The 26,985-nt window shown below is 44.0% G+C and overlaps 2 protein-coding genes across 5 annotated transcripts in view; one reads left to right on the top strand and one right to left on the bottom strand.

Moving 5' to 3' along the window:
* Positions 1–8,322, bottom strand: part of thap4 (THAP domain containing 4) — a 100,946-nt gene extending 92,624 nt beyond the window's left edge. For 2 of the 3 annotated variants that reach the window (XM_052017280.1, XM_052017279.1), the window contains exons 1-2: positions 8,210–8,322; positions 3,727–4,493 (exon numbers count right to left, since the gene is read on the bottom strand). In XM_052017280.1, the coding sequence (XP_051873240.1) occupies positions 3,727–4,493; positions 8,210–8,283 (841 nt within the window). In that variant the 5' untranslated portion in view covers positions 8,284–8,322. Of the gene's footprint in view, positions 1–974; positions 1,102–3,726; positions 4,494–8,209 lie in introns of those variants that run through there. The other variant, XM_052017281.1, reaches the window with a different exon arrangement.
* A 71-nt stretch (positions 8,323–8,393) lies between these two features.
* The window catches only part of atg4b (autophagy related 4B, cysteine peptidase), a 46,647-nt gene continuing 28,055 nt past the window's right edge, over positions 8,394–26,985 (top strand). Inside the window, exon 1 of one of the 2 annotated variants that reach the window (XM_052017278.1) lies at positions 8,394–8,778. In XM_052017278.1, coding sequence (XP_051873238.1) covers positions 8,523–8,778 — 256 coding nt within the window. In that variant the 5' untranslated portion in view covers positions 8,394–8,522. The remainder of the gene's footprint in view (positions 8,779–26,985) is intronic. The other variant, XM_052017277.1, reaches the window with a different exon arrangement.

The following is a 26,985-nucleotide window of genomic DNA, read 5'->3' as shown; positions in this document are numbered from 1 at the left end:
TCTTCCATCTATCACCTCCCAGTTTCTCACATCACTCCCTTTCATCCCCCCTCCCACCTGCCTTCCCCCTCTCACCTGGACTCACCTATCACCTGCCAGCCTGTGCTCCCGCCCTTCCCCCACCCTTTTATTCTGGTTTCTGCCCTCTTCCTTTCCAGTCCTAATGAAGGGTCTTGACCCAAAACATTGACTGTTTATTTCCCTCCATAGATGCTGTCTGATCTGCTGAGTTCCTCCAACATTTTGTGTGTGTTGCTCCAGATCTTCGGCATCTGTAGAATCTCTCGTGTCTCCGGTTCGTACACATGCTTCAGATTCCATTCTGTTCTTAATGGGAACAGGTGCAAATCATTTAAAGTGTTCCAACCAGTCAACTGGATTATTGTTGATCTACAGCTCAAATCCATTCACCCACCTATTCTCATATCCTTGTTACCAAGGGAAATCTATTCATTGCAGTCTTGAAAGCTGCAATTGTAGCTTTCCAACGTTAACAAATGTACAGGCAAGAGTTATCTGTTTTGCCCATCACAGTCAGAATTCCTCTCCCTCACAATCCGGCCGTTCTCCTATACTCCCTTGCTTTCCCGAACCATTCCTTGAACCAACACTTCAGTCCCGACACTCCCGCCATCCTGTCTTTTGCCTCATCCTTACCAGCCCTCGCTCCCACTGACGACACCCGCAACTCCTCCTTCACAATCCCATTCCTTTCATATTCACCGCTGGCCCGAACCCAATCCACCCAGTCTCCCTCCACTTGGCCCACTCCTCTCACCCTCCCACAGCCCCACGGTTCAATAGCAATTTGCCCACAGGCCCCGAGGAAGGAGGGAGGCCTGCCCAGACGGGACCGGCAGGCGATGACGGCTGTGGGGCGCGGGAGACACTCGGAACCCGGGCAAACATGAGAAAAGTTACAGAATAAACCGGAACGCGGTGTATCCGAGTCACCAGCCTGTTTATTTGTTTACCTGCCTCTGCCGCGTCGCCAGCCATGCCTTCCCTTCCCTTCTAAACGATAACCACACCTGTCGACACCAATCAGCCCGCCCATCCGTCCCCTTTACTCGCTCCGCTCCGGCCCCGCCTCCTTCACTCGCTCGGCACCGGCCTCGCTCCCTTCAGCGGCTCGGCTCGGCTCCGGTCCCGCCCCCTTCACTCGCTCGGCGCCGGTCTGCACCCCTCCGCCTTCAGTCACTCAGCGCTGCTCCCCCCCCCCCCCCAGTCACTGGGGCGGGGGGTAAGGAGCTTCCACGACCCTCATGTGCACCCAACAGCTGAATTTTATAATATTACTATGGTGCGGGAGAGAAACAGCACAATAGATGTGTATTGATGGAGTTTGGTTCCCTGAGGCCGCATCCGCTCCTCCTAGGGCAGCAAATGCTGGTAACTTTTGAGCATCCCCAGCATTGCACCATTGGAGACACACAGTGTATCAAAGCCATCAATCAAATGAGGTCCCTGTAAGCAAAAATAGCTCAAGTAACAAACTAAACGATGTAAATGATGCGAGGCTGAAATAACAATGTTCTCAAATTCCAGCTGACACACACAGGGGTGGGACTGGTAAAGCTGCTGCCTCACACCTCCAGTGATCTGGGTTCAGTGATCTGGTAAATTACCCCTAGTGTGTGGGCGCGTGGTAGAATCTGGGGGGAAGGGGTCGATGGGAATATGGAGAGAACAAAATGGGATTAGTGTAAATGGGTGCTTGATGGTCAGTACTAGCTGAAGGGTTGTTTTTATGCTGCATGACTCTACGACACAAAAGCCTTGGGTAGTTCTTTGCATTCTAGCCTGAATGGTGAGGACATTCCAATATGTACTAATTACAGTGTTCCAGCTGCTGTGAGATCCATTGACGCAACTTGAATCCTCCCTGATGTATTATTCAATACAGGCCAAGGAGCTACTTTGTTTTGCTCAACCATATATCTAAACACAAACGCACTTTTCATTGTCATGGCATGGTACCAAAATATATAAAATGCACTGAGTGTACATTCTTTCCAACTAAAACTTGGGCAAATCATAAATCCTAAGAGCTCAGACTGTTGATCAAAGTGATCCACAAGCACATGCAGGAGTTCAAACTACCCAGAATATCATGGCTTTAAACAGGCAGATGGGAAGACCCTAACCCACCATTGCTTTCTCTAGGTTAATCAGCAAGAGTGCCCTGGTGTATTGTGAAATGGCAAACTGTGGCATTAATTACTGACTTGATCGGTGATTATGATGGTTGCATTTTGCCGAATCTTGCCTCATCACAGTGGCACAACTAGTAGAGCCATTTGCTCAAAACACTGATGACCCACGTTCAATCCTCACCTGCTGTCTGTGTGGGGTTTGCACGTTCTCCCTGTGACTGCATGGGTTTCCTACCACATCCCAAAGACATGTGGGTTGGTAGGATAGTTGGCTACAATAAATTGCCCCTACTGTGCAGCTGAGTGGTAGATCCTGGGAAGGAGTCGATAAGAATATGGGGAGAATGAGGAATGTAAGATTAGTGTAAATGGGTGTTTCGTGGTCAGTGCAGACAGTGGGCCGAAGGGCTTGTTTTCATGCTGCATCTCTCCATGACACTATGACTCTGTGACTCTTTATAATGAGATTTTTGCAATTAGTCATTAGAAAACTAACAAGGGGAGTGACTCTTTTCATTATGTTCTAAGCATTTTTTTAACTAAAAGGATTTAGAGAGACAAATATATTTAAAAATAGGTTTGTTACTGAAAGGAACTATACAGAAACTATACAGGAGACATTCACTGTGCCTTGACCTCCAAATCTGAAACCAAACATTATGTTTAGTCACACTGGCAATTTACCAATTAAATCCAGTGTCACTCCTCCATTTCAGGAATTTCATTTCTAGGAAAATACACTACTTGAAAAATTCTCAGTATTTTTTTTGCAAAATGTTCACTCTCATGAGATTCTCACTTTGCAAACAGGGTAGAAAAGAATTTGTTAATCAGATTGCAAGATTTGAAAAGTGAGGCCTCACCTTAAGCTAGACCAATATACTTGGGGACATCTATAAATCATAGCCACACATCTGTTAGCTCTTTCTTCAAGATAGTGCAGAGAGCATAGCAAGCCCACCGAAGAATCCTTCAAAGACAATTTATCATTGATCTAAAAGGATTCTACAGTTCTTTTGTAGTGCCTTGAACAGCCAGTTCTTTTCAATGTCACACAACACTGCATTGATGAAGGGAGCAACTGGGACAAGTAACAGTGTCATTCTTATTTCAAGAGTGATGTCCAGTGAGTCCTCTATTACATGGATCTCAGAAATGAAGCAGAAACAACTTTTAGTCAGGATAGTTCTGAATTAGATGCTAATTTAAAAAATGACTTTTCATAAAGTATGAAACTTGACAATGAGTATGAGGATTCTGTGCTAAAAGACTTGGTAATTATTATGTACACAGGTAATTAAAGCTTTCCAAGATCTCCCCATATAGCTACACTTAATGTGTGAACACTGAAAGAACACGTTTCAAATTCCAGCTGAGTTGTGATCTGCAGTAAATATATGGGTGAAAATGAAATGAGAATAGAGTCACTACTTCATTGGTGTTAAACAGAATCCACATCTACTGCTTTAAGCAACTAGTTTCCTAAAATTAAATTTCAGGTTTCACGGACATTTGCTGATTTGTATATACACTCACTGCAAGAACTGAGAAGTTATAGGCTTTTACTAACCATGATCCTGAGGTAGAAAGTGCCTTACTAGAGTGGAATTGCTTTCCTGGAGTCGACAGATCCATCCTTCTAATTTTTTCACTTGCTTCCCAACCCGACCACTTTGTTCTCTCAGGATCTTTAGCTCAGTGTTCTTTTTCATGACCTGATCTTTGATAAAGGAACCATGCAGTGGAGTTAAACAGTATGAATGCAGTGAACTAATTAGTTTGCAAGCACCAGAGGCAGATGGGGTAGCATCTTCGGGAAATGGTACAGTGCTGTCAATCAGCAATCTTTCAGTGGCTGTGATCTTACTAACTTCAGACTGCGAAGTGCACTGTTGATCAGGAACTTTACACCCAGTGGGTTCATTTGCCACCAAGAAAGTAGGAGAAGTGGCAAGTTCACCCAGCACATGAACCGTCTCAAGCACATGTTCGCTCTCCAACATTACAGAATTGGGTTTAAGGAGCTCATTTCCCTTATTGTTCAATTGTTCATGAAGGAGATAAACCTTTTGCTGACTAGCTGGAGTTGACTGTATTTTGGATGCACCCTGGCAGCGTCTGTGCTGATCTTCTACTGTTTTCTTACGTTCTGAGAAGTGGAAGATGGAAGGAACAGCATTAAATTTCAGCCGATGATGCTGATCTTCCTGACGCTTTTGAAAGCTGTCCTTGGTGAAGTGAGCACTGCACAAGAAGGAAAACTTGGTTGGTTTCCAGTCAGTCCGCCCAACAGCATTAATCCACTTTGCTAAGCGTTTGGTATCCTTCAGAGGGAATCTGGCAGAGAAAGCAGAAAGCTAATAATGAGGAACTGCCATGCCATTTCATTGCTCTTTCATTTAAGCTTCAATAAAAGGGTTGCAGAGAGATACTGTGTGTATAATATTATAAAGTGTATAAAGTTTTATAATAGTCACACCTCCAAAATCAAGAACATTTACAAAGAAATCTCCAATACCAGCTTGATTATAGATGTGCAGAGGTATTAAGGTGACAAACAAAGCTGTCCATACGGGCAGCACCCAAGGTCAGGATTGAACCCAGGTCGCTGGTACTGTAATGCAGTGGCTTTACTTGTTATACCACTGTCCTGCCCTGAAATTGGTTATATAACCAAGAAAGGCAGATAAGAGTTAAGAAACTCGTCCAGTGGAGGACGTAAGATCAGTCTTCCGGAGAGTGAAAACGAGGAAAGCACCTGGCCCAGATGATGTCCCTGGCCGTGTGCTCAGATCTTGTGCTGATCAGCTGGCAGAAGTATTTGAGGACATATTCAACCTCTCCCTGCTTCAATCTCAGGTTTTAAGAAGACCACTATCATCCCGGTACCAAAGAAAAGCAAGGTAACATGCCTCAATGACTGCCGACCAGTAGCTCTGACATCCACCATCATGAAGTGCTTTGAGAGGTTGGTCATGGCACGCATCAACTCCAGCCTACCAGACAACCTGGACCCATTGCAATTCACCTATCGCCGAAACAGGTCTACAGCGGATGCCATCTCCCTGGCCCTACACTCAGCTCTGGAGCATCTGGACAGTAAAGACACATACGTTAGACTATTGTTTATTGACTACAGCTCTGCCTTCAATACAATAATTCCAAACAAGCTTGTCACCAAACTCTGAGACCTAGGACTCAACACCTCCCTCTGTAACTGGATCCTTGACTTTCTAACAAACAGATCACAATCAGTGAGGATAGGCAGCAATACCTCCGTCATGATTATTCTCAACACTGCTGCCCCACAAGGCTGCGTCCTCAGCCCTCTACTCTACTCCCTATACACTCATGACTGTGCAGCCAGATTCTGCTCTAACCCCATTTACAAGTTTGCAGATGATACCACCGTTGTAGGCTGTATCTCAAACAGCGACGAGTCGGAGTACAGGAAGGAGATAGAGAGCTTAGTGGAATGGTGTCATGACAACAACCTTTCCCTCAATGTCAACAAAACTAAAGAGCTGGTCATTGACTTCAGGAAAGGGGGCGGTGTACATGCACTTGTCTACATCAATGGTGCTGAGGTCGAGAGGGTTGAGAACTTCAAGTTCCTGGGAGTGAACATCGCCAACAGCCTGTCCTGGTCAAATCACGTAGATGCCATGGCCAAGAAAGCTCACCAGTGCCTCTACTTCCTCAGGAGGCTGAAGAAATTTGGTTTGTCCCCTTTGACTCTCACCAACTTTTACCAATGCACCATAGAAAGCATCCTATCTGGATGTATCACAGCTTGGTACGGCAACTGCTCTGCCCAGGACCGCAAGAAGCTGCAGAGAGTTGTGGACACAGCCCAGCGCATTACAGTCTTTACCCCTCGTTGTCTTGGTGAAGCAGCCAGCATAATCAAAGACCCCACCCACCTGGGACATTCTCTCTTCTCTCCTCTTCCATCGGGTAGAAGATACAGGAGCTTGAGGGCATATACCACCAGACTTAAGGTGATAAGACTATTGAATGGTTCCTTTATACAATGAGATGGACTATGACCTCACAATCTACCTTGTTGTGACCTTGCACCTTATTGCACTGCACTTTCTCTGTAGCTGTGACACTTTACCCTGTACTGTTATTGTTTTTACCTGTACTATATCAATGCACTCTGTACTAACTCAATGTAACCGCACTATGTAATGAATTGATCGGTACGATCGGTTTGTAAGACAAGCTTTTCACTGTACCTTGGTACAAGTGACAATAATAAACCAATACCAAACAAAGTACCCCTGATGCAAATGAGTGGCAAAACAAGCTTAAGAGGCTGCATTACCCTATCCCACTTCCCTGTTTTTAAAAGACAAAAACTGCAATCTGGATAGTATAGTCAGGCCAGACTGAAGGGAAGTATGTCATTCAGGTCCTGAGTGAAATGAGCAAGTTTTTGGTGCCAAAGTCCCTGGACAAAACTGCCAATAGTTGATTCAACAAAAGGTCTCTCCTAGAGAATCCAATAGAATGGTAAGTGCTAAAAAGAAATGTCAGAGGTACACTTGAGTTATAACAGAGAGCGTCAACCGCTTTCAATATTTGCAGAGACACACAAAGCTACATTTTTATCAAGCAATTTAGTAGATATAATTTTGCATATTCAGCAATTGTAGATCATCCTTGTTCAGATATAATTAAAATATCATTAAATATTGACAGTTACATTTACAGTCACCTCACCACAAAGCATCTCAAAGCATTTCATACAATAAATGACTTGAAGTAATTTACGTTAGTTTTATGCAAATTAGTGTCAGAGATTCACCAAAAAATTAGTTAAGTGTGATTCAAAGGGAAAAAAAATCAAATGATAAATTTCTGTTTTATATGAATATGAGGCTATGAGAACACCAATGCAGAAATTATAAATGTCACACTTATGTAACAATGGTGCTGTTTGAGAAGTAGGGGTTAAGGTAATATTCCATGTAGAGGATCTACAGTAGTATAATCCTACTTCATTTCCTGTACAAACTGCACAATTTCAGGGTACAGTGGAGGAAGGGTGTGGAAAAAGGGTGAGGACCAGGGGCTTAGGGGTAGAAAAGTACAGAAAAATGGGAGCTTTGGGGTGCAAAATTGCAAGACTGTGGAAATGAGCTCAGATCAGGTGCTTGTCACAACAAAGTGTGTGGAATGGGAGACTGGTTTTGGGTGGAAGGTTTGATGAAGTGAGACCTCCCTTCTGCACATTAATCCCCCACTTTCTCCTCTTCCCACATCTGGTTTCCCCTCTTTCTTTGTTAAAGAATAGCATCTTGTTGCAGCTCAGATACCAGCTGCAGAGCACAAAACAACTGACAAAAGTACTCAACTACAAGGGACCCAGCTTTTATGGTAAATGCAAGAACAGTCATAGAAGTCAAAAATAAAAACATAAAATGTTGAAAATACTCAGCAGATCAGACATCATCTGTGGAGAAAGAAACAAAATCAACATTTCTGTTAAAAAGTCGTAGAACTAAAACATTAACCACGTCACATAGATGCATCCTGACATGCTAAGCATTTCCAATACGGCGTTTTTATTTCAGAATCAAATTTATTATCACTGAGATATGTCGTGAACGTGCTTCTGAAACATGTTTCTGAAATAAAAACACAATATTGGAAATGCTTAGCAGGTCAGGATGCATCTATGTGACATGAATTTCCAGTATCTGCATTGTTTTATTTTGTCATAGAAATCACGTCATCCATGATCCATCCAGGAACTCCTCCAGCTAGAATTGGTCACCTCAAGGTTCCTAAACTGTAGCTCAATCAACTACACAAACTTCTTTGAGATGTATTTGTTGTGGTACAAATTTATTTTAAATGGCAACGTGAAAATTTCGCAGTAACTTGATTTAAGGACACTTGAAAACCTATCGATGAACCTCAATGCTTAAAAATATATTCGATATAATGAATTTTTAAAATAACGTTTTACAAGGAAGTAAACAATTTCGCATGGAAAAATAGTCTGAATAATGGTCAATCCGCATCTTGGATGGTATACCCACCTGTGGAAAGAGATAGATTTAGCTGCTTTACCCTGCCTGTTGGTACAGGAATATGCTGAACAAGATATCACCATTTTGCAGACCAATAAATAAAAGTAAATGCACTCAACACATCTCCATCAAGAAGCAACAGCAGTCTCAGCCTCCGTACAACAAAATGGCGACACCTGTGCCCTGAACCAGTCATTGCTATCGGAGAAGAAATGGGTGACGAACAACACACGGCACTTGCCACCTCTGCTTCACAGAAGCGAAACAAGTATTATCGTGTGTAAATTCATCAACTCCCCAACCGATTTAATCTGCACCGAGTATGCCAATCAAACGGCAATGCTGCCCGTTTTCCGTACGACAAGTTGGCGCCCACGGAACTTCCGCCGCTCACCCCGCCCCCAGAGGGGAGTCTGCGGTACGGCCGCATCTGCTCGTCGCCACGCCCACCCGGGGGGCGGTGCCAGTCCCCGCCACCACCGGAGGTGGAGGCTTTGATTGGCTCGCACGGACTGTCCATCGGCGTTGCCGGGTGGTGCCCAGTGTGTCAGGGAGAGGAGTGTGCACAATGGATGCAGGTAGGCCTCAGCTCCTGCTGGTTGGGTTTGTCAGGGTAATTGTGAGAGGCGCAGCTACGGATGCAGCTGTTGTTGCTGCATGTCAACCAGTGCGGTGTCTCCCTCACCTACCCCTGCCCCTCCTCCGCGTCCTGGGCCTGGTACCAAGCCCGGGCCTGACAGCGAGCGGGGTGGGATGTCCGCCGCTGTGCCTCTGCTGGCAGCAGTGCCGCACCCGGTCTGCGGCCTGCCCCATCTACCTTGCACCCTGACAACGTCCCTGCCCCGTCAGCCGACGCCGCAGGACACTCGGTGCAACGTGTCCCACCGCTCTATGAGATCGGGGCGTCTCTCCGAAAGCTGGCTTGTCCCATCCAGCCAGTGTCCTCTCGTCGCTGCCTGTCCTGTCGTTCCCAGGGACGCACTTATTGTAGACCCTATTGTGTGAAACCGTACACCATCCCCGGCTTTTCCTTGTCCTACAGTCATCACTTGGCATTCTCTTGCTCCATTTTCCAGTTTGTCCTTTGCTAATCCAGGATCGACGATCTCATAACGTTATTAAATTGTTTCTTGTATGTACACCGGTATTCTAAATGTATATTACGTTATTGTGTTATTGTAGAAGCCTCTCCTATAGTAGTTTCATTCTCCGGTTCCATTGAAGTGGTTTGTGGCGTACCCTATTGTTTAACGCAAAGTGCTAGTCTCAGTTTAAATTGCACAATATTTATCTTTGCTCTATATGGCGAGTTGCTACGCAAACTGCCGTGTGGCAGGATATGAGTTTGCACATATGACTCTGTATAGTGTTACTGATCTCAGTCACAAGGACGTGTTCATGTGAGGCCATGTGTCGTTGCTTGGAAGTGAGAGGGAAAGAATAGATCAGAGTGCTGAGCACCTTGGACTGTTTTTCTAGCAGTTGGTGGATGTTCAGAATCTAGTCTGAAAACGATATTTCAGAAAGAAAATAATAGGACACAGAAATGAAGCCACCTAATAAAAATATATTTTGCTGAAGGTATTATCTTTTGTTATGCAGAATCGTTTCCTAGATGTCTGACAGGCACTAAATTCAATACACTGTTTTGGTTCTCTGAAAATGTAATATTTCTTATGGCTCTATGTCACACTGACAGGCAATTAGCGTCCTTGTTACCGCAAGGACGTTGAGTCAACTATGTCAACTGGATCATTGCATTTCCCTTTCAGTGCAGATTCTCTGGGGTGTCCTTTAAAGAATGCTGTAAGAATGAAATTGGTGGCTAGATTCTTTTTGTATCAGTCCCTGAAAGAAATCCTGCAGGCAGTGAGTGATTTTTGAAGTGTAGTCACTTTGTAATCCAGAAACAAAATACTGCAGATACTAGAAATACTCAGGTCGATGACCTTTCATCAGAAATCAGTTGTCATTAGACATTCTTATGAAATTAAACCCCTAACCTCTCTTGCAAACTACCAGCACATTTCTAATCTTCCTATCCTCTTGTCCTTGAAAGTAGTGTTGGCTTCTTTTCATAGCTTCACATTTGAATATCTCCAATCCAGTTCCTGTCTCTGGTGCAGCAATGAAACAGATTTGACCAAATTAAGAAGTCGTAGCTTCTGATCATGTTGTTATTCCTCCAGCTACCTTCACCCCATTTGCAGCCTTTTGGGATCGTGTCCTCCTCTTCCTCCATCTCCTTGAGTATGTTTTGACGGAATTTGATATACTGGCCTGATTCTATTATTTATCCAGTCATTCCCAGAAAATCTCTTAAAATGGCCTCTCTTCCCACCCTTGCACCGTCTGGACTCCCTCCAACAATCTTTCTTTGCCTCTTTGTCTTTTCTGCTTGCCCTACAGTCACATCATCCAGAATCAATGGTCTTGGGCTGAAAGTAACATATTGAGTCATAAGTTTCTTACTGATATGGTTGTATTGCAAGTATAGCTTTGGCCACATTCTTACTGGTGTGCTGTACTGACTCTTGCTTTCACCTTGTCCTGTTTTGCATTCATGCTCTTGACATCCAGCATCAGCTCACCACCACTAAACTGGTGCCTTTCAACACCTCCACTCTCTTTCAGGTTGTCAAACAGCTGCTTCTAATCCTATTTGAGCCACAGTCTCCTTCAATTCAATTAAATATTGGGAAACTATCTTGCTCCTGCTGTAGATTCCATCAATCACTACAGCAGCTGCCTGAGCCAGACAACTTGGTGCCACTTTTGACCCTGAAATGAGGGTTTGTCTCTGGATCCTCTGCATTAGAAAAATACTATGCTGCTGCTTCTGTCATTTGCCTTAACCCAGTTGTTGCAGAGACCTTTGTTAGTCCACACCTGAGTCTTCCAATAAAAATAAATGTGCTGGACATGCTTGACGGGTCAAGCAACAATAAAGGAAAGAGAATCAGTTAATGTTTCAGGTCAAAGACCCTTCATTAAAGCTGAGAAAGTGAGAAAACAAGTTAGGTTTAGGCGGTAAAGAGAGCAGGGAGTGGGCAGGACAAAGGAAATATCTCTGATAGGGCATGCCCAGGATTGGCATGAGGATAGGTTAATGAGGGCAGTTAGAGAGAGAGAAAATAAACAGACATAGGAACATGTAAATGCTCTGAAATATAGGTCATAATTGTAGGAAATGCCTAACAGATGAGGCAGATTAGATGACCATTTTCTGGAATACTGCTTTCAATATGCAGGGATGACCCTGAGCTTCCAGTTGCCTGTCACATTAATTCTCCATCCCATTCCCATTCTAACCTTTCTGTTTGTGGACTCTTGCACTATACTAATGTTAGTCAATGTAAGCCTGAAGAACGGCATCTCATCTTCCATCTGGGCACATTGAGCCTTTTGGACTCTACCACATTCAACAATTTCAGGTAACTCACTTTCTCTGTTTGCTTCAGAACTGGTCAGTTCTTTGAGGCTGAGCCTCATAATATCAATTCCTTCATCAAAGCATACACAAGGATGGGCCATGCACTAAATATCCAGAAGATAAAAGGTCCTTCAACCTGCTCCCACCATATAATACCCATTCCAACATTCAATATCCATGGCAAGACACTAGTCAATATAGATCATTTCCATTATCTAGGGAACCATTTTTCAATGTGAACAGCCATTGATGATGAAATCTACTAAATCTGCCTGCTGAAAAGTGTTCAAAGGCCAAGACCTAAAACTCAGCACCAAGCTTGTGGATGTCTAAGTTGTCTCTTATGTACGTGTTGGATGTATGAACAATTTACTGTGGACAACCCAAAGTGCTGGAGAAGTGCCACTAATGCTGCCTCCACAAAATCCTCCAAACCCACTGGCAGAATTGGTGAACCAATGTCAACATTCTACCTTAGGCCAACATCTGCAGCATTGGGACTAAGATCATGCTCAGCCCAATTTTAAGTTCCCACTCCTGCCTGCTGCAAAATCACACAGTGCCATGGATTAATTCTGGTAAAACGCATTTATTAGCAATATACTGCCAGGGAAAATTCTCCCAACTCTCATGCAGAGTCTTTATCGGAGGTCTCCACAATACAGAGGGGCAGACATTAATTTATACAGTCCTTGTCACACACTTAAACAATGCGACTACACCGATTTCAGTTGCGGAGCCTAAGATTCACACTCATTGTTTAAGACAACCATCACACTCATTTTTTAGGACAAACCTCACACTTATTGTTTAGTATAATTGGCTTACAATCAAGTTCCAGACACAGTAATCACCACCTGGTCCTGAATCAGGGGCTTGCGTGTGTGGTATTTTTTCATTAGTTGTATGTACAATTTCTTAACCCTTTACTTCCTCATTCCCTCCTTTTATCATATCATGATAACCTAGAGGGGTGCCAAGAACAGGGTCGAGAGCTTATCAATAAAGACCTTGCAACAAGTATTTAAACAGGTCAGCACCACACAGCATACTATAATAATAACAATTAACACTACTGCTCCATGCAGCAGGTATGATGTCCATGATCCTCCTAGTAGCCACCTCAACCAACCCTCCCCTCCTGCTAGTCCCTGCCTAAAGCTATCTACTTGCTTCTGAATGTCCTGAATGGCATGGGAAGTGTTGTAGGACTCATCCCTAACATTGGTGACACATTTGTCCCCTACTATGGCACATACTCCTCCTTGCTGAGCCAACTGGTAGTCCACAGCATACCGGTTCTGTTGGGCATAAAGTCAAAGTTCTGCCATTTCCTGGTTCACTGCCTCCAGGCCCTTTATGGTACTGTTTCTCAGCATGGTCAGTCCACAAATAAGGTAGTTCCGGTTTTTTGCAGCTATAGTTCCTGCCAAACCCCCCCAGAGAGGGAGTACTCAGAAACCCATAGCCTAATGACGATAAGGGAGAGCCCATTGTAACAGGATCCCTCCATTCTTCACAGAACTTCTCACTTACTGACCGCGCCACAAGTCTTCATCGGACATGAGCCTTCTGGGGGCAGGGGACCGTGACCGGCCCAATCATTCCTATTGCAAACCAGGCTGGCAGAGTGGGGGTGGCAGTAGTATAAGTACCATTGAAAAGGAACACATACCCTTCCTTGGCCCGGTAACAGGTCACATTACCCATTTGCTATGGATTGGGCATCTGAGAATACCAAGAGATTCCAGCAGTATTCCTTCCATGATTTTTCAGATAACTTTCGCTGGTTAGCCATTCCAAAGAGACATTAGACAATTTCACATGGGTTCCGTTCCCTTCCCCACAAACCCATCACTCCCCTGCCTAGTGGTGGCACACCCACACCTAAACCATCCTCCCCTAAGTTCACATATTCTGTCTACACAGGTGGTGGTGGCACATGATATCATGTGCCGTACGATCGCTATCCCACAACCCCATCCTTTACCGTCAAAGCAGTGGGGGAAGGACTGGTAGCTAGTTGTGCTACTAGGATCTGCTATTGTTCTTTGCAAACATTTACCCGGCAACACCCTCCCGTAAGTTCCCTTCTGCCCAATACACTTTGTTTCTGAATATTCGTATTTTAAGAGAGACCTGGGGCTCCAACTTGGTGTGGCTACAAAAAGACCTTCCACTGATTCTGCCAGGAGGTAGCAAACGGTGCGATTTCCATGTAGTTGCATATGTGCTTTGTAAAACAAATTTTCCTGTAATGCCAACACAAGAGTACCGGTAGAGTCCAAATCTAAGAAACATTATTTTCCTTCCGGTGGCCATCGTTTACAGTCACTCAGATGAATCCAGTGTTCCTGGCCCTGTACTTTCACAGCTGTAGGAGTTTGGAGTAGTATCTAGAAGGGGCCTTTCCACCAAGGTCCCAATTTAGGGTGCTCCCAATCTCTTATCAGTACCAAATCTCCAATTTTCAGGTCAGGCAACTCTGCATCCTGTCCTTCCCGTGGTTTAAAGGCACTCTTCACCTGTGAATGAAGAAACTTTAAAGAGGACGTAAGCTGTCTGAAATACCTTTGTAGTTCATTCCCCATGATGTTAAAGTCAACCTGGGTGGAGGGCTGGGTGTCAGCATCCCATGGGGTTCTTCCCGGATGTCCATAGACAATTTCGGCAGCCGACACCCCAATGGCCGAGTGGGGCGTAATTCTCATGTGGTATAATGCTAATGGGAGAACCTTCAGCCAATTTAGACCTGTCTCTGATACTAATTTAGTTAATTTATTCTTCAGGGTGCCGTTGGCTCATTCTACTATACCCGCTGCCTGAGGGTGGTAGGTGCAATGGAACTGTTGTTCGATATGCAGTGCCTCGCACAACTCCTTATTTATTCTCCCTATGAAGTGGGGACCATTGTCTGAACTTATCTGTCGGGGTACCCCAAACCTTGGTATGATCTCTGTAAGCAATAACTTTACCACCGTTGAGGCCTTATTGTTGGTTGTTGGAAAAGCTTCAATCCATCTACTAAATACATCAACAATAATAAGACAGTGCTTATAACACTGTAACACGCTGTAATTCAATAAAATCAAGTTATATACATTCAAAAGGACCACCTGGCAAGGGGGTTTTGCCTGGGGTGCACCTCACCCCTTACCCAGCATTGGTTTGTTGGCATATTAAACACGATCGTATTTTGCCTTGTGCTGCTTCCTCCAATCTGGGGTGCCACCAGGTACGTAGTAAAATGTTACTCATTCCTTCCTTGCCAAGGTGGGTGTCAGAATGCAGGCAGTCAATAAGCATCGGGTAAAAGTAATCAGGTATGCATACTTGACTGACTGGAGTAGTCCAGAGGCCATGTGGTGCAGAGTGCGTACACCCGTGCACCTTCCATACTTGTTTTTCTGAGTCAGGGGTGTCCCCCTGTAAGTGCTGTACAGTGACTATGTCTGGGGTGCCCTGCGTTGTTATTGTTGGCTTACAAGCAACCGCCTGTTTTTCCGCAGTCGAAACGATATTAGTCCCCTGGTGTGCTGCCAATTTAGCCTCTGCATCTGCTCTGTTATTGCCCTGTGTTACTAGGGAGGCATCTGAGAGGTGAGGTGAGCTGAGCATTTAATGATGGCCAACTTATTAGGGAGGAGGATGGCTTGGAGGAGGTTCTTTACATAAGCCGCATTCTGTATGGGGCTACCTGTAGAGGTCAGAAATCCCCTGTGTTGGCCAAAATCATGGGCGACTCCAAAAGCATAGTGGGAATCAGTAAAGATATTAGCTATTTTGTCCTTGGCTAAAATACAAGCTCTGGTCAGGGCAAAGAGTTCTGCTTTTTGGGCAGAGACTGGGGTCTGCAAAGACATAGACACCACAACGTGGGAGTCGTCTACTATGGCTTAGCCACAAAGGTGGATTCCCTGTTCAGAAATGGAGGAACTACCGTCGATATACAGGTTTAAGTCTGCTGACTCGAAGGCCTTATCCGAAAGGTCCGGATGGGGTGTAGTCAAAAAGTGGTTATGCATTAAACAGTCATGTGGTGGATCTTCAAGATCCTCAGGTGGGGCCTCTAGAAAAGTTGCAGGGTTAATGGTGGTGCAGTATGCAAAAGTGAAGAGTGGGTTATTCAGCAGTGCTACCTCATATCTGTTTAAGCAGGCCTGGGTAAGGTGTTGCATCTGATGTGCGGTCAGGAGTGCCATTACGGTATGGGAGGAATAAACAACCACTGACTGCTGCAGAGTTACATTGGAGGCTGCTGTACCAGGGAGTAGATCGCTGGAAGCATCTGTGAGCACGGCGGAAGTCCCTGAGCAACTGGTTCCAGCCGAGTGGAGGAATATGCCACCGGTCTTTTTCTATCCTCGTGGACTTGAGTGAGGGCGGCTGTGGCGCAGTCCTCCAGGACATTCACAAAAAGCTGAAATGGGTGATCATATAGAGGGAATCCCAGGGCCGGGGCACTGGCAAGGGCCGGTTTGAGCTTTTCAAAGGCCTCCTTTTGTTCCTCTGTAAGTTTGAAAGGTCCAACGGACTGTCTTGAAGCCAGGGGTGTGAGGTGCTTAGTAAGGAGGGCCACATTAGGTAGCCATTGTCTGCAGAAATTTACTCAACCTAGGAAGGTGCGCATACCCTTCAGTGTAGAGTGCAGTGGGGCAGGAATAATGGGTGTAATACGTTCAGGAGTGAGCTATCGCCGGATTGCACTGAAAAGGGTGCCAAGAGATTTCACCTGACGCTGGGTTCGATTTACTTTCTGTGGAGGTATTATGTATCCCCAAGAATGAAGTGCGTTACGTAGTCTGTTGGTGTCGGCAATGTTGGCGGCCTCCGAGGGGCTTGCTAATAAAAGGTCATCGACATACTGGACAACGGTGGATTCGTCAAGAAGTTGGAACTCTTGAAGTTGTTTATACAAAATTTGGGAGAAAATAGTCGGAGAGTGTATAAATCCTTGCGGGAGACACGTCCAGGTGTATTGCCGACCTTGGAAGGTGAAAGCAAACCGGTACTGCGAGTCAGGAGATAGGGGAATTGCAGAAAATGCATACTGGAGGCCCACAGGTGTAAAAATACAAATGGCAGCAGGGATATTGCTGAGAATGGTGGCCGGGTTTGGGACCACGGGATGCAGTGGTTCCACTATATCATTAACCTGACCCAGGTCTTGTACCAGGCGCCATTCCGTCCTTCCGGGTTTGTGAACGGGTAAAATTGGCGTGTTGCATGGTAATTGGCAAGGAACCAGGATGCTCTGTTTGCAGAATGAATCTATTAAATGGATTATTCCGTTAACTGTCTCTCTCCGAAGGGGGTGTGTGGGACGGTAGGCAATTGTGCCCCCGGTCTTACACGGATTTGGACTGGGGTCACTGGGGTGAACACTACCTCAACTTTCGACGCGGCCCATAAATCGGAGGTTGGCTCATTCAAAAGGATTCGGTGGGGCTGATGGTGGCGTTAAACATCCTGTCACCGAACAAGGGGTGAGGTAATAAGTCAGGGTCCCTCCTGGCAGTATATGGGGAACCCCGTAAGGCCTGTGTCTGCCTGTACCTCAAGTCGGTGGGCTGGGAATCCCAGCTCCTTCGGTTTATGACCCTCATTAACTGACAGGGTAATGTGAGGGGACACCAAGCCTGACTGATTCCACAATTCATTAGGCACTTGAACTAAAAGTGCTGCCCCCTACTTACCCACTACTTCCCCTAAAATAGTAACAGTAACCATGCTACCCAGGTAAGGAGCATACAAAACATTTAGCTCTCTTGAGACCCGTGAGGAGTCATAAGCTAGCGTCACATGTGGGTCGGGGTCTTCAAGGGTGGGTCAAAATCTCCGTTTTTGAAGTCCACTGCCCACCACTGAGGAGGCTGGTGAATCCAGAGGATTGTATGTGGTTTAGGGCCAGTAATGTTAATTCCTTCATCCAGGCATTGCATTTTCAGTCGGAGGGAGCAGAACAGGTCTCTCCCGGTCAAGTTAACCCCCAGGTCTGGGGCTACTGCGAATTGGATCAGACATTCCTGATCTCCAAATCCCACTCGTAAAGGTTCAGTTAATGGGTAGGATCTTTCCTGCCCCTCAAGTCCGCTCAATGAAACCGTGGCCGTGGAAAGTTTAAAATCCTGCTGGGCGATACAAGGAGCTTCGAGGGTCGAGGTTGGCCCCCGTGTCTATCATAAAGGGGATCGGTTTTCCTTCAACTAGTAAATTGACGATAGGTTCATCGTCCGGGTTATCGGTGAGGATAGGGTACATGGAATGACTACTTTCCACAGCTAGTCAGGCAGAAAACGGGTTTTCAGTTGAGAAATGTTGTCGTTTACGGGGGGGGAGGGGGGGTCGGGCCTGCCTTTGACGGTGGGAGCACTACTGCTGCTAATGGTCAGATGACCCACAGAGGTAGCATCCTGTCAACCTGACTCTCGGTAGCGCAGGTTGTTGGGCCCCCTGGGTCCTGGGTAATTATCGGGGGCTGGTGGTGGCGCATTAGGGGTTTCCGTACATTGGGGGTCTTTTGGGCTGTGGGTGTATTAGGCTACCTTTAACACACCGGTCAAACCCTATTCTGCGAATGCAACAGCTATGAGTTACATTTGATAATCTTGTGTTTAGCTGGGTCGGCACGGCGGGGGCTGATGGGAGTCTTTGTACCATATCCCCGCTTTTACCCTTGTGGATTTCGAATCACGGCCCGTTACTCCAGAAGTGGAGCTATGGCCCTCCTCATGACCTGCGCGTATGGTCAGGCCAATTCATGTTATTAGTGCCGATAGCTGACGCCACTCCCTCAGGGATACATTGTAGTAGGAGGGCGTTAAACTTAGGGGAGGCATTGCCTCTCTTCTCGGCATAGTCCCGCACATAGGGTACCAGAAAGTGAACAGAAACGGTCCCAAAAATCTGTGTCGTCCTCGCCCTGTTTCGGTCGGCATTCTAAAACATTAGTTATGTCAATAGACTGTTGGAGGGTTTTGCGAAGGGCAGTTCTAATGGTGCCTACCTGGTCCTGAGGCCGGACGGCCGCTTGAAAGCTCGCCCAATCCGCATGGTTTCCCAGGTGTTCTTTCCATCTTTCCACCTCATTAGTTGTAAGGGCCATACAACAAAGACTAAAAATGTCTTGGGGTGTGGCCTGGTACATCTGAATTGTCCCAATCACATAATCTATAAAATCCTCCGGGTTGGTTTTACGGTTGGGCGCCTGATTTATGATTAGGCACATCTCCTGAGGCTTCCAAGGGGTGTAGATTTGGATCGTAGGATTAGTGCTCACTTGGGATGGATCGGGATTGGGAACACTCCTATTGGGGAACTGTCTCTTAGCTTTGGCTCCCTTTACCTCATTCAACATAGGTGATGGGTTGGGATCTTTAGGGTTGTCATTATCACTGGTAGAATCGGAGTCATAATCAGTGTCCGAATGAGGATCGACTAAAAGTCTGTTCCCTACCGAAAAGTTCCGTCGCTTGTCTGTGGCCTCAGAACAGTTTGCTCCAAGCTAATTTCTAGTTTGGGATGCATTAGGGTCATGAGATTGTCCTTGGGACGGGACTTGTCCAGCAGTCGTTGGTGGTGAGACTGGAACGGTTTGCGGACTAGTTACATTATATGGGGGCGGCAGGGAAATTGGGGGCAGAGTGGGGCTGTGGGTCGAACCATCCGATCCTCCTTATTTATGTCCCTATCATTACTTTGGAACAACAGGGGCACGTCAGACATGTCGGGAGGTTCCTCCACTTTATCCTTATTTTCTCTATTTTTATTCCTATGTTTTTCCTTTTTTTCCTGATCTCTCCCTTCTACTTCTCTTAACATTGTGTTCTCCACACTGAGACTTCAGAACATCCCAGCTCTTGGGATTTCCTTTTTCCTCACAAACACTAATCCCCCTTCTACGTGCATTATGTTCCCAACTACTCTGTTTAGATCTATTTGTCAGATCTTTGGCTTTTTTTACAAGTAGACATTAATATTTTCCATTTTTCCCCTGTATTGCACTCCCAAATTGCCTTTTCTGCCTAAGATTCACACTCATTGTTTAGGACAAACCTCACACTCATTGTTTAGGACAAAATTCACACTTATTGTTTAGTATAATTGGCTTACAATCAAGTTCCAGACACAGTAATGACCACCTGGTCTTGAGTCAGGGGCTTGTGTGTGTGGTATTTTTTCATTAGTTATATGTACGGTCACAATTTCTTAACCCTTTATGTCCTCAAGCCAACTTCATTGTGTGGGCCATGTCATCCGTTTGCCTAACTTCAGATTCCCAAAGCCAGCACTAGTCTAGGCTCTGTCACAGTTAGCAATTTCCAAGAAACCCTTGAAGGGCCTCTTGGGTGGAAAAAAGACGTAATATCATCATGGGAATCCGTGGCATCTGAGGGCTCAGAAAACTAATCTCTTTGGGAGTGCATGAATGCCACACACAAACTGCAGAAGAAACACGGAACAATACATTCAAGCAATCAAACTATTCCCCACCCCTGTCAAGTTCCACCTGTAGCAGAGGACAGAGTCTGTTGAACCCATATTGGACCATGTTTTGAAACACAAAAAATGGTGCAGAAGCAGGTCTTTCTTGACCTGAGGGACTACCTTAGTAGATTTTTTCCAGTGCTCACAGCTGGCATCCCACCTTGCAACCTTCTTCTCAATCCCTTTAACTTCATTTTGTCCAAAATTCTGGTGCCTATATATATTCTATATCCAGGTTCTGTTCAACCAGATATTCAGTCATCTGCGTTGGTATCTGGTCTGGAAAAGCTTCAGTTTTAAAATCTCATTTCCAAACCCCACCCCCACCCCCTCCACATACACACACACTTTCCCACCACCTCCTAGGATTAACTCTAACCCTTCGAAAACTCTTAAGTTGCTCTAACTCAGGTTTCATGCGGCACAGTTCCTTTTACCTCACAGTTGGAAACCATGTCTTCAGCAACCTGGGCCTTAAATTTTGGGATTCCCTGCTGAAACCTCTCCTCTGCTGTGTCAAGATACTCCTACAGCACACATCTTTGAGCAAAACTTAACCACATGGATTAACATCTGAAGAATTAAACAATAGTAAGTTTCACTTCACTCATTTCGTTTCCTAATTGGAGTATCCAGGTTTTGTGCTCAAATCCTGTGTGGTTTTGATCACGTGACCTTTTCATTGAGGCAAGTATTACCACTGAACTGAAGCTGGCGCTGTCATTCTGCACATTATTATCACTGTTAGGGGATGCTCGTAGTGCAGTGGTTAAATTATCTGGCTAATAATCTAGGGGTTTAGAGTAACAATTCAGACACTCAAGTTCAAATTCCACCACAGCAGCTGTGGTATTTAAATTCAGATTAATATCTGGAAATAAAAATAGGTGGCTAGGCCTAGTAACAGTAGCTGTAAAACTACCAGACAGGTATGGTCAACTCTCAAATGACTTCCAAAATAGCCTAGCAAGCCACTCAGTTCAAGCACAATCAGGAATGGGTAACAAATTCTGGCCTTGAATGAAGAAAAATAAACCCTTTATACTATATTTAAACTTGCCTGTATTACATTTTCATGATATAACTATGTACACTTACAGATTAGCATCCAGCCAAACTGGGACTGGGAAGTGTGTAAGCCCTGCCACAACGGAAGGCTGGTCTGAGACTCGATTTTGGACTGGTGTTGTCTCTTGGTATCTCTGATAGCTTTACGGAGGTTGTATCTTGATTTCTTCTAAAGGTCAAGGTCACCTGATTTGAATGCTGCAGTCCTAGACTTCAGTAGGCAACGGATGTCCCTGTTCATCCATGGTTTCAGTTTGGGAAAATCCGGATTGTCCTCTTTGGTACACAGTCCCCAACACACTTACTGATAAAGTCTGTGATGGTGGTGACGTACTCATCTAGGCTGGCAGCTGAGTCTTTTGTGAGCTGTCAAACAAATTGAGAGAGTTGGTTTGTATTTCTTCCTTTTGGATTCATGTTTCCTGAATTTGATAATCTCACCCAGCAGAAATTGGCCAATTAGCTACTGCAGCTGCCGCTCTCAACCTTCTCCAGTAGTTACTGAGCTATTCAGGCACCAGATCAACAGGCCCTCTGTAGGGCACTTTTGACGAGGTGTCCATAATTGTATAAAATAATGAGATGCCTCAACCTGTGTTTCATATAATTTCACACGACCTCCTTTCTTCTATATTCTGTGTCACGATATATAAAGCCCAGGAACCTCCATGCCTTTTTAATTGTTTTCTCAATCTGTTTTAAGACATCTCCCACTGGACAGGCACATCTCCTCTCAGAGGGGGATGACTCTCTGGAATTCTCCGTCTCTGATAGTGGTGGAGGCCAGATCTATGGTACATAGATAGGAAGGGTTTAGAGGGATATGGGCCAAACGCAGGCAAGTGGGACTAACTCAGATGGCCATCTTGGTCAGCATGAACGAGTTGGGCCAAAGGGCCTGTTTCCATGCTGTATGACTCTATGCCTATGTGCACTCATGCAGCCAGACTTTGTTCTTCCTGCGCCCCCTTCTGACAGGTATTTATATTATCTCTCCGTATTCTTACAACCTGAATGTATCACTTTGTAGTTTTCTATATTAAAATTCATCAGTTGTCCTACCTTACTCCATGTTTGGTGTCATTTGCAAATTGCTCTGTACACCTGAGCCCAAGACATTAACTTCAGCATGAACTTGGACAGGACGGACAAAATTGTGGGAAAGAAACATTCACATTTTGTTAATAATAGAAATTTGTAACTTTTTTTAAGGTGCAAAGGACTGCATAAACACATGTCATGCTTTCTAAAACCTTTTATATCTGTCCATCTTAAGGCCTCTGTTAAAAGCCAGCTGCCATCCTTCCTAAGTCATCAGCCATCATTCTTTAGCAAGGGCCAGGGAGCAAGCAGGATGGCACAGAGATTAGTGCTGCATTGCTCCCTCGCATCCAGGTTGAGAGTTGGTCATTGGTGAGACCTGGAATATTGTGTACAATTTTGGTTTCTTTACCTAAAGCAGGATATTCTTGTTTGAGAGGAAGTGTGGCATGGATTTGCCAGACTGGCTCTTGGATGGTGAGTTTGTTATGAGGGGATTGAATTGGCTAGGAAAATGAGAGTGGAGATATACAAAGTACTCGGAGGGCTTGATAAGGTGGATGTGGGGAGGATGTTTTCCTGGCTCAGGAGTCAAGAACTAGGGCTCTCAGTTTCAGAACAAGGGGTGGGACTTTTAGGATTGAAATGAAAAGAAGTTCCTTTACTTAAAGAGGGGTGAATCTTTGGAAATTTGTATCCTGGAGGGCTGTGGACACTCTGTCACTAATTGTATTCAAATGGAGATTGAAAGATTTCTGGATATTAAAGGTATTGAGGGATTTGAGGACATGGTGGGGAAAAGGTGATCAGGTAGAAGTTCAACCATGATCTTGTGAAATGGCCTACTCCTGCTCCTGTTTCTTAAGTGTAACAATTTTTAGCCTATTGACTATGTCAGTAGTCTCTACTTTGAGTTTGGCAGTAGCTTTCATTGGGAAAGATAGAACATAGAACATTACAGCACAGTACAGTATGTAACGTATATGCCCTCTGCCCCCGCATGTAGATGTTCTCTTTGGTCCCTAATTGGCTCTAGCCCTCCTTGTATTACTTTATTATTTACATACTTATGAAAAAACTTTTTTATTCCCTTTAATATTAGCTGTTAGTCTCCTCTCATTCCCTGTGCTTTTTTAAACTGTCCTGATCTTTAAATATTTGGACTGATTTTCATTTCTGTTATCAACCTGACATCAGTCTTAAAACCCTTGTCTGCTTTAACTTATTTCCCAGGGAGGTCTGGCATTGGTTGGCCAATCTTTCCCTTGGTGGTGTGTACCTAGACTACAATCAAACCATCAAGATTGTCCATCGTTCAATTACAATTTTTCATTCTAGTCTTGCCATTGTATTTTGGTTGAGTTGAATGTTCCTGTGCTGTGTGATTCTCCCATAATGTGTCGTGAGCCACAGTTCCCAGGAAGCATATTACACCAAATGGCAAATATTCCTTTTCAAATTTGTACTGACTCCAGTGGTTCGGGGAAGCATTACTCACTGTCAGGTGAAGATAGTGTAAACCATGAATTTTGGAAGTTTCTATCTCAGAAAAACTCTTAACTCAAAAGTTTTTAGGTCTTGAGGCTGGATATTCACACACACACATTTCCAAGTTGTAGAGTTCAAACATATTAAACAATTTACTCAGTGTTGTACTATAAGAAGCAAAATTCAAACTCTTCTCTGCAGCCTTTTTATGGTGAAGTTTAGGAATAGTGATCATTATTAAGATTGCTTATTCACAGGGAATGCTAATTGAAGTCCCTCCTAATTTTCTGCTATTTGGGTATAAAATTTGGAAACATATTTTTGCAAAATTGAAAGCAGATGTTAATAGCTTTAATGTATATTTTCTCCTTTGGGACAGACTAACAGTGAAGCCAAAATAGCATATAGTTGAAAATGTAACTTCACAAACTCAGTAATCAAGTTAGTGACTTTTAGTGTGTGTTAAGTGATGCTAAACCTGTGCCACAAACTCGCTGTAACCAGCTGGTATTCTAACTTGGCACATTACAGTCCTCGCAACAACAACAACAAAAAAATGCCAGAAATACCCAGCAGTTCAGGCAGCACCTGTGGAGAGAGATATGGAAATAATGTTTAAGGTCAGATGCTGCCTGAATTGCTGAGTGTTTATAGCATTCACTATTTTTGTTTCTCAGATCTCTAGCACTTGTTTTTTTTCTGCTTCCATTACAGCTCTCAGGGCTTGGAAGTCAGCAATTTCAGATACCCAGCCTTTCCACTTTGTGTCAGAACTGGCTAGTTCCAATGGAAGGTCATCAACCCGGTTACTCATTCATTTATCTCTTTTTTTTAAATTTTCATCTCTTGCAGACAGATCATCTGCAATTGATGAGCCTTACCATCTCCTTTGTGTCTGTTGGTCACCTTCTCTGCAACTTAAAATATATTTGAGTTCTGTTTCTCTCTCCATGGATGCTATCTGACTTACTGACTATCTCTAGCATTCTCTGTTACTGGTGTAATCTGGAACATTTGATATAAAAGTGGTAGGTTTAGTTTATGATTTCCATGCTCTCCATCAGTATGTGGCTTATAAATTCTCTGCGTTCATATTTAAGCATTGTGAACTGGCGTATATTCACATTCTTCAGTTAAATGGTTGGAAGTTTTATTACAAAAAGGAGGCTAGACGTTCTGATCACATATGTTAGAATTGAGACTTTACATGTCCAATGTGAGGTGCACCAATATTAGATGTTGTATTCCCTCTGTTAACTTTTAACAGGCCAAGAGAATATTTTTTTAAAAGGTTTTTAGTCTGCCTCAAGAAATGTTTTTGCTTTCATGTTATTAGTATTTTCTTAATGGTATGTGGTTATTTAATTCTTGTTAATCACTAACTAGAAGGGAAGAATAAAATAGAATGTCAGATGTTGCAATCAAAACATTTACCACAGATATAAAATTCCATTATCATTTTTGTCTACTAAATTGTGTGGTTATTAACGTGAGTGGTAATTATTGTATCCGTTAAGCTATCTATCCCAATGTCTCATTAAAGAGAGTAACAGCACAGAAGTCTGTAATTCGAGTAGTGAGTCAAAGAGATGTGAGCAATTCCTTCAGGTGTTGGAGTTATCAGTTAATTGTCATCTGAAAGAAAGAGAAGCAGGATTTCTGTTGTGGATTTTATGATGTGAATATGATCAAAGAGGTTTTACAAGCATAAGTTTTGACTAATTTTTTGTAGTTCTACCCAGTTATTTAAAGAATAAATGCAAGGAGCAGTCTGGTGGTACAGTCTGCAGCTAATTGTGCTCTGGAGATTCATGTCTTATTCAGAGGCATGAAGCAGCCTTAATAGTGCAGTACATGTGGGCCAGATGAAGCAGTGTTGTGATCTATACATCCCTAATGTAGACCGTCTGGGACAGTAGAACCAGAGGACACACTGCATATAAAGGTGGTGGGGGGGGGGGGGAGGGAGGGGTGTTGGAAGTTGGAGGGTTGTAAAATTCAAAACTAATCTTTAAAAACAATGTTTTTGTTAACCTCCCTAGGGAGGTGTCCACATTTCACTAGAAGTATCAGCAAAGGAACAAAAAAACTCAACAGAGAGGGTGGTTACCTAATACTGTGTATATATGTGTGCATTTCCTGTCAGTGAAACACTTGGTTTTACTAACATTGTTGCAAGGTTTATTCCACTTCAGTTCAATTTTCTTGCAATTGGCTTGTATACATTAATAGAGTAGAAGAAATTTGAACTGATTCAATATAAAAACAAAAACTGCTGGAAACACTCACAATGCACAAAGGCACTTACCAAAACATTATCAATTAAAATTTGATTCTGAGGCATATGAGAAATTGGTACTAGTGACCAAAAACTTTGTTAAAGAGCCAGATTTTAAGGAGGGCTTTGAAGCAGGTGGGACTAAACAGAGAGGGTTATGGAGAGAATTTTAAATCTTAATGCCTAATTAGCTGAAGACCCATCCATGAAAGATGGGAGGATAACTGCAAGACCTGAAAGATAACAGGGGTTTTTAAAGAGTTGCTGAACTGGAGATTGTTACAGATTTGGAGAGGGGAAGACGCCATTGAGACATTAGATTAGAAAGGTTAGAGATTTAAAGTCAAAGTGCTTTAGCAAGTGCAGGTCAATTAACATTTTAACATTTTTATCCAAAGACCTCAACCTTTCTGAAAACTTGATTTTTTGTACATAGCTACCAAGATTACTCAGAGGAAGGTGCAGTGCATAGATTTTGATTCAAGTGGAAAGTAATGGTTGGTTTTCAACTTTCCCTCTGAGTGTGCTGCTACACCACATTACCCTTTTCCCCTTCCCTGTGTGCAGCTCTGTCTTGTCTCCTCTCATCTTGTTGCAGCCCCCTACCCTTCTATGTCCTCTCCCATTTTTGTTTTGCACAATACGTTTCGTGGTCGAGATGGACCAAAACATTTAACAGCCACTGAAGTAGTGTAAAGTGCAACTATGAGTGTTAGAAAAGGTAGCAACAATAAATAGAACATAGAACAGTACAGCACTGGACAGGCCATTTGGCCCACGATGGTGTGTCGATCTTGATGCTAATTTACAGTAAATGTCCACCTCCTGTGTATCATCCATATCCTTCCATTCCCTTCATATTCATATTCACATGTCTATCTAAAAGCCTCTTAAATTCCACCAAAGTGCTTCACTTCACTACTACCCATGGTAACCTATTTCCAGGCACTTACCACTCTCTGCATAAAAAAAACTTGCCCCTCACATTGC

Source organism: Pristis pectinata, chromosome 6 (genome assembly GCF_009764475.1).
Source record: "Pristis pectinata isolate sPriPec2 chromosome 6, sPriPec2.1.pri, whole genome shotgun sequence".
Taxonomy (NCBI): domain Eukaryota; kingdom Metazoa; phylum Chordata; class Chondrichthyes; order Rhinopristiformes; family Pristidae; genus Pristis; species Pristis pectinata.
Note: the sequence above shows the minus strand (reverse complement) of the source record. Positions and strands in the feature narration are given on the sequence as shown.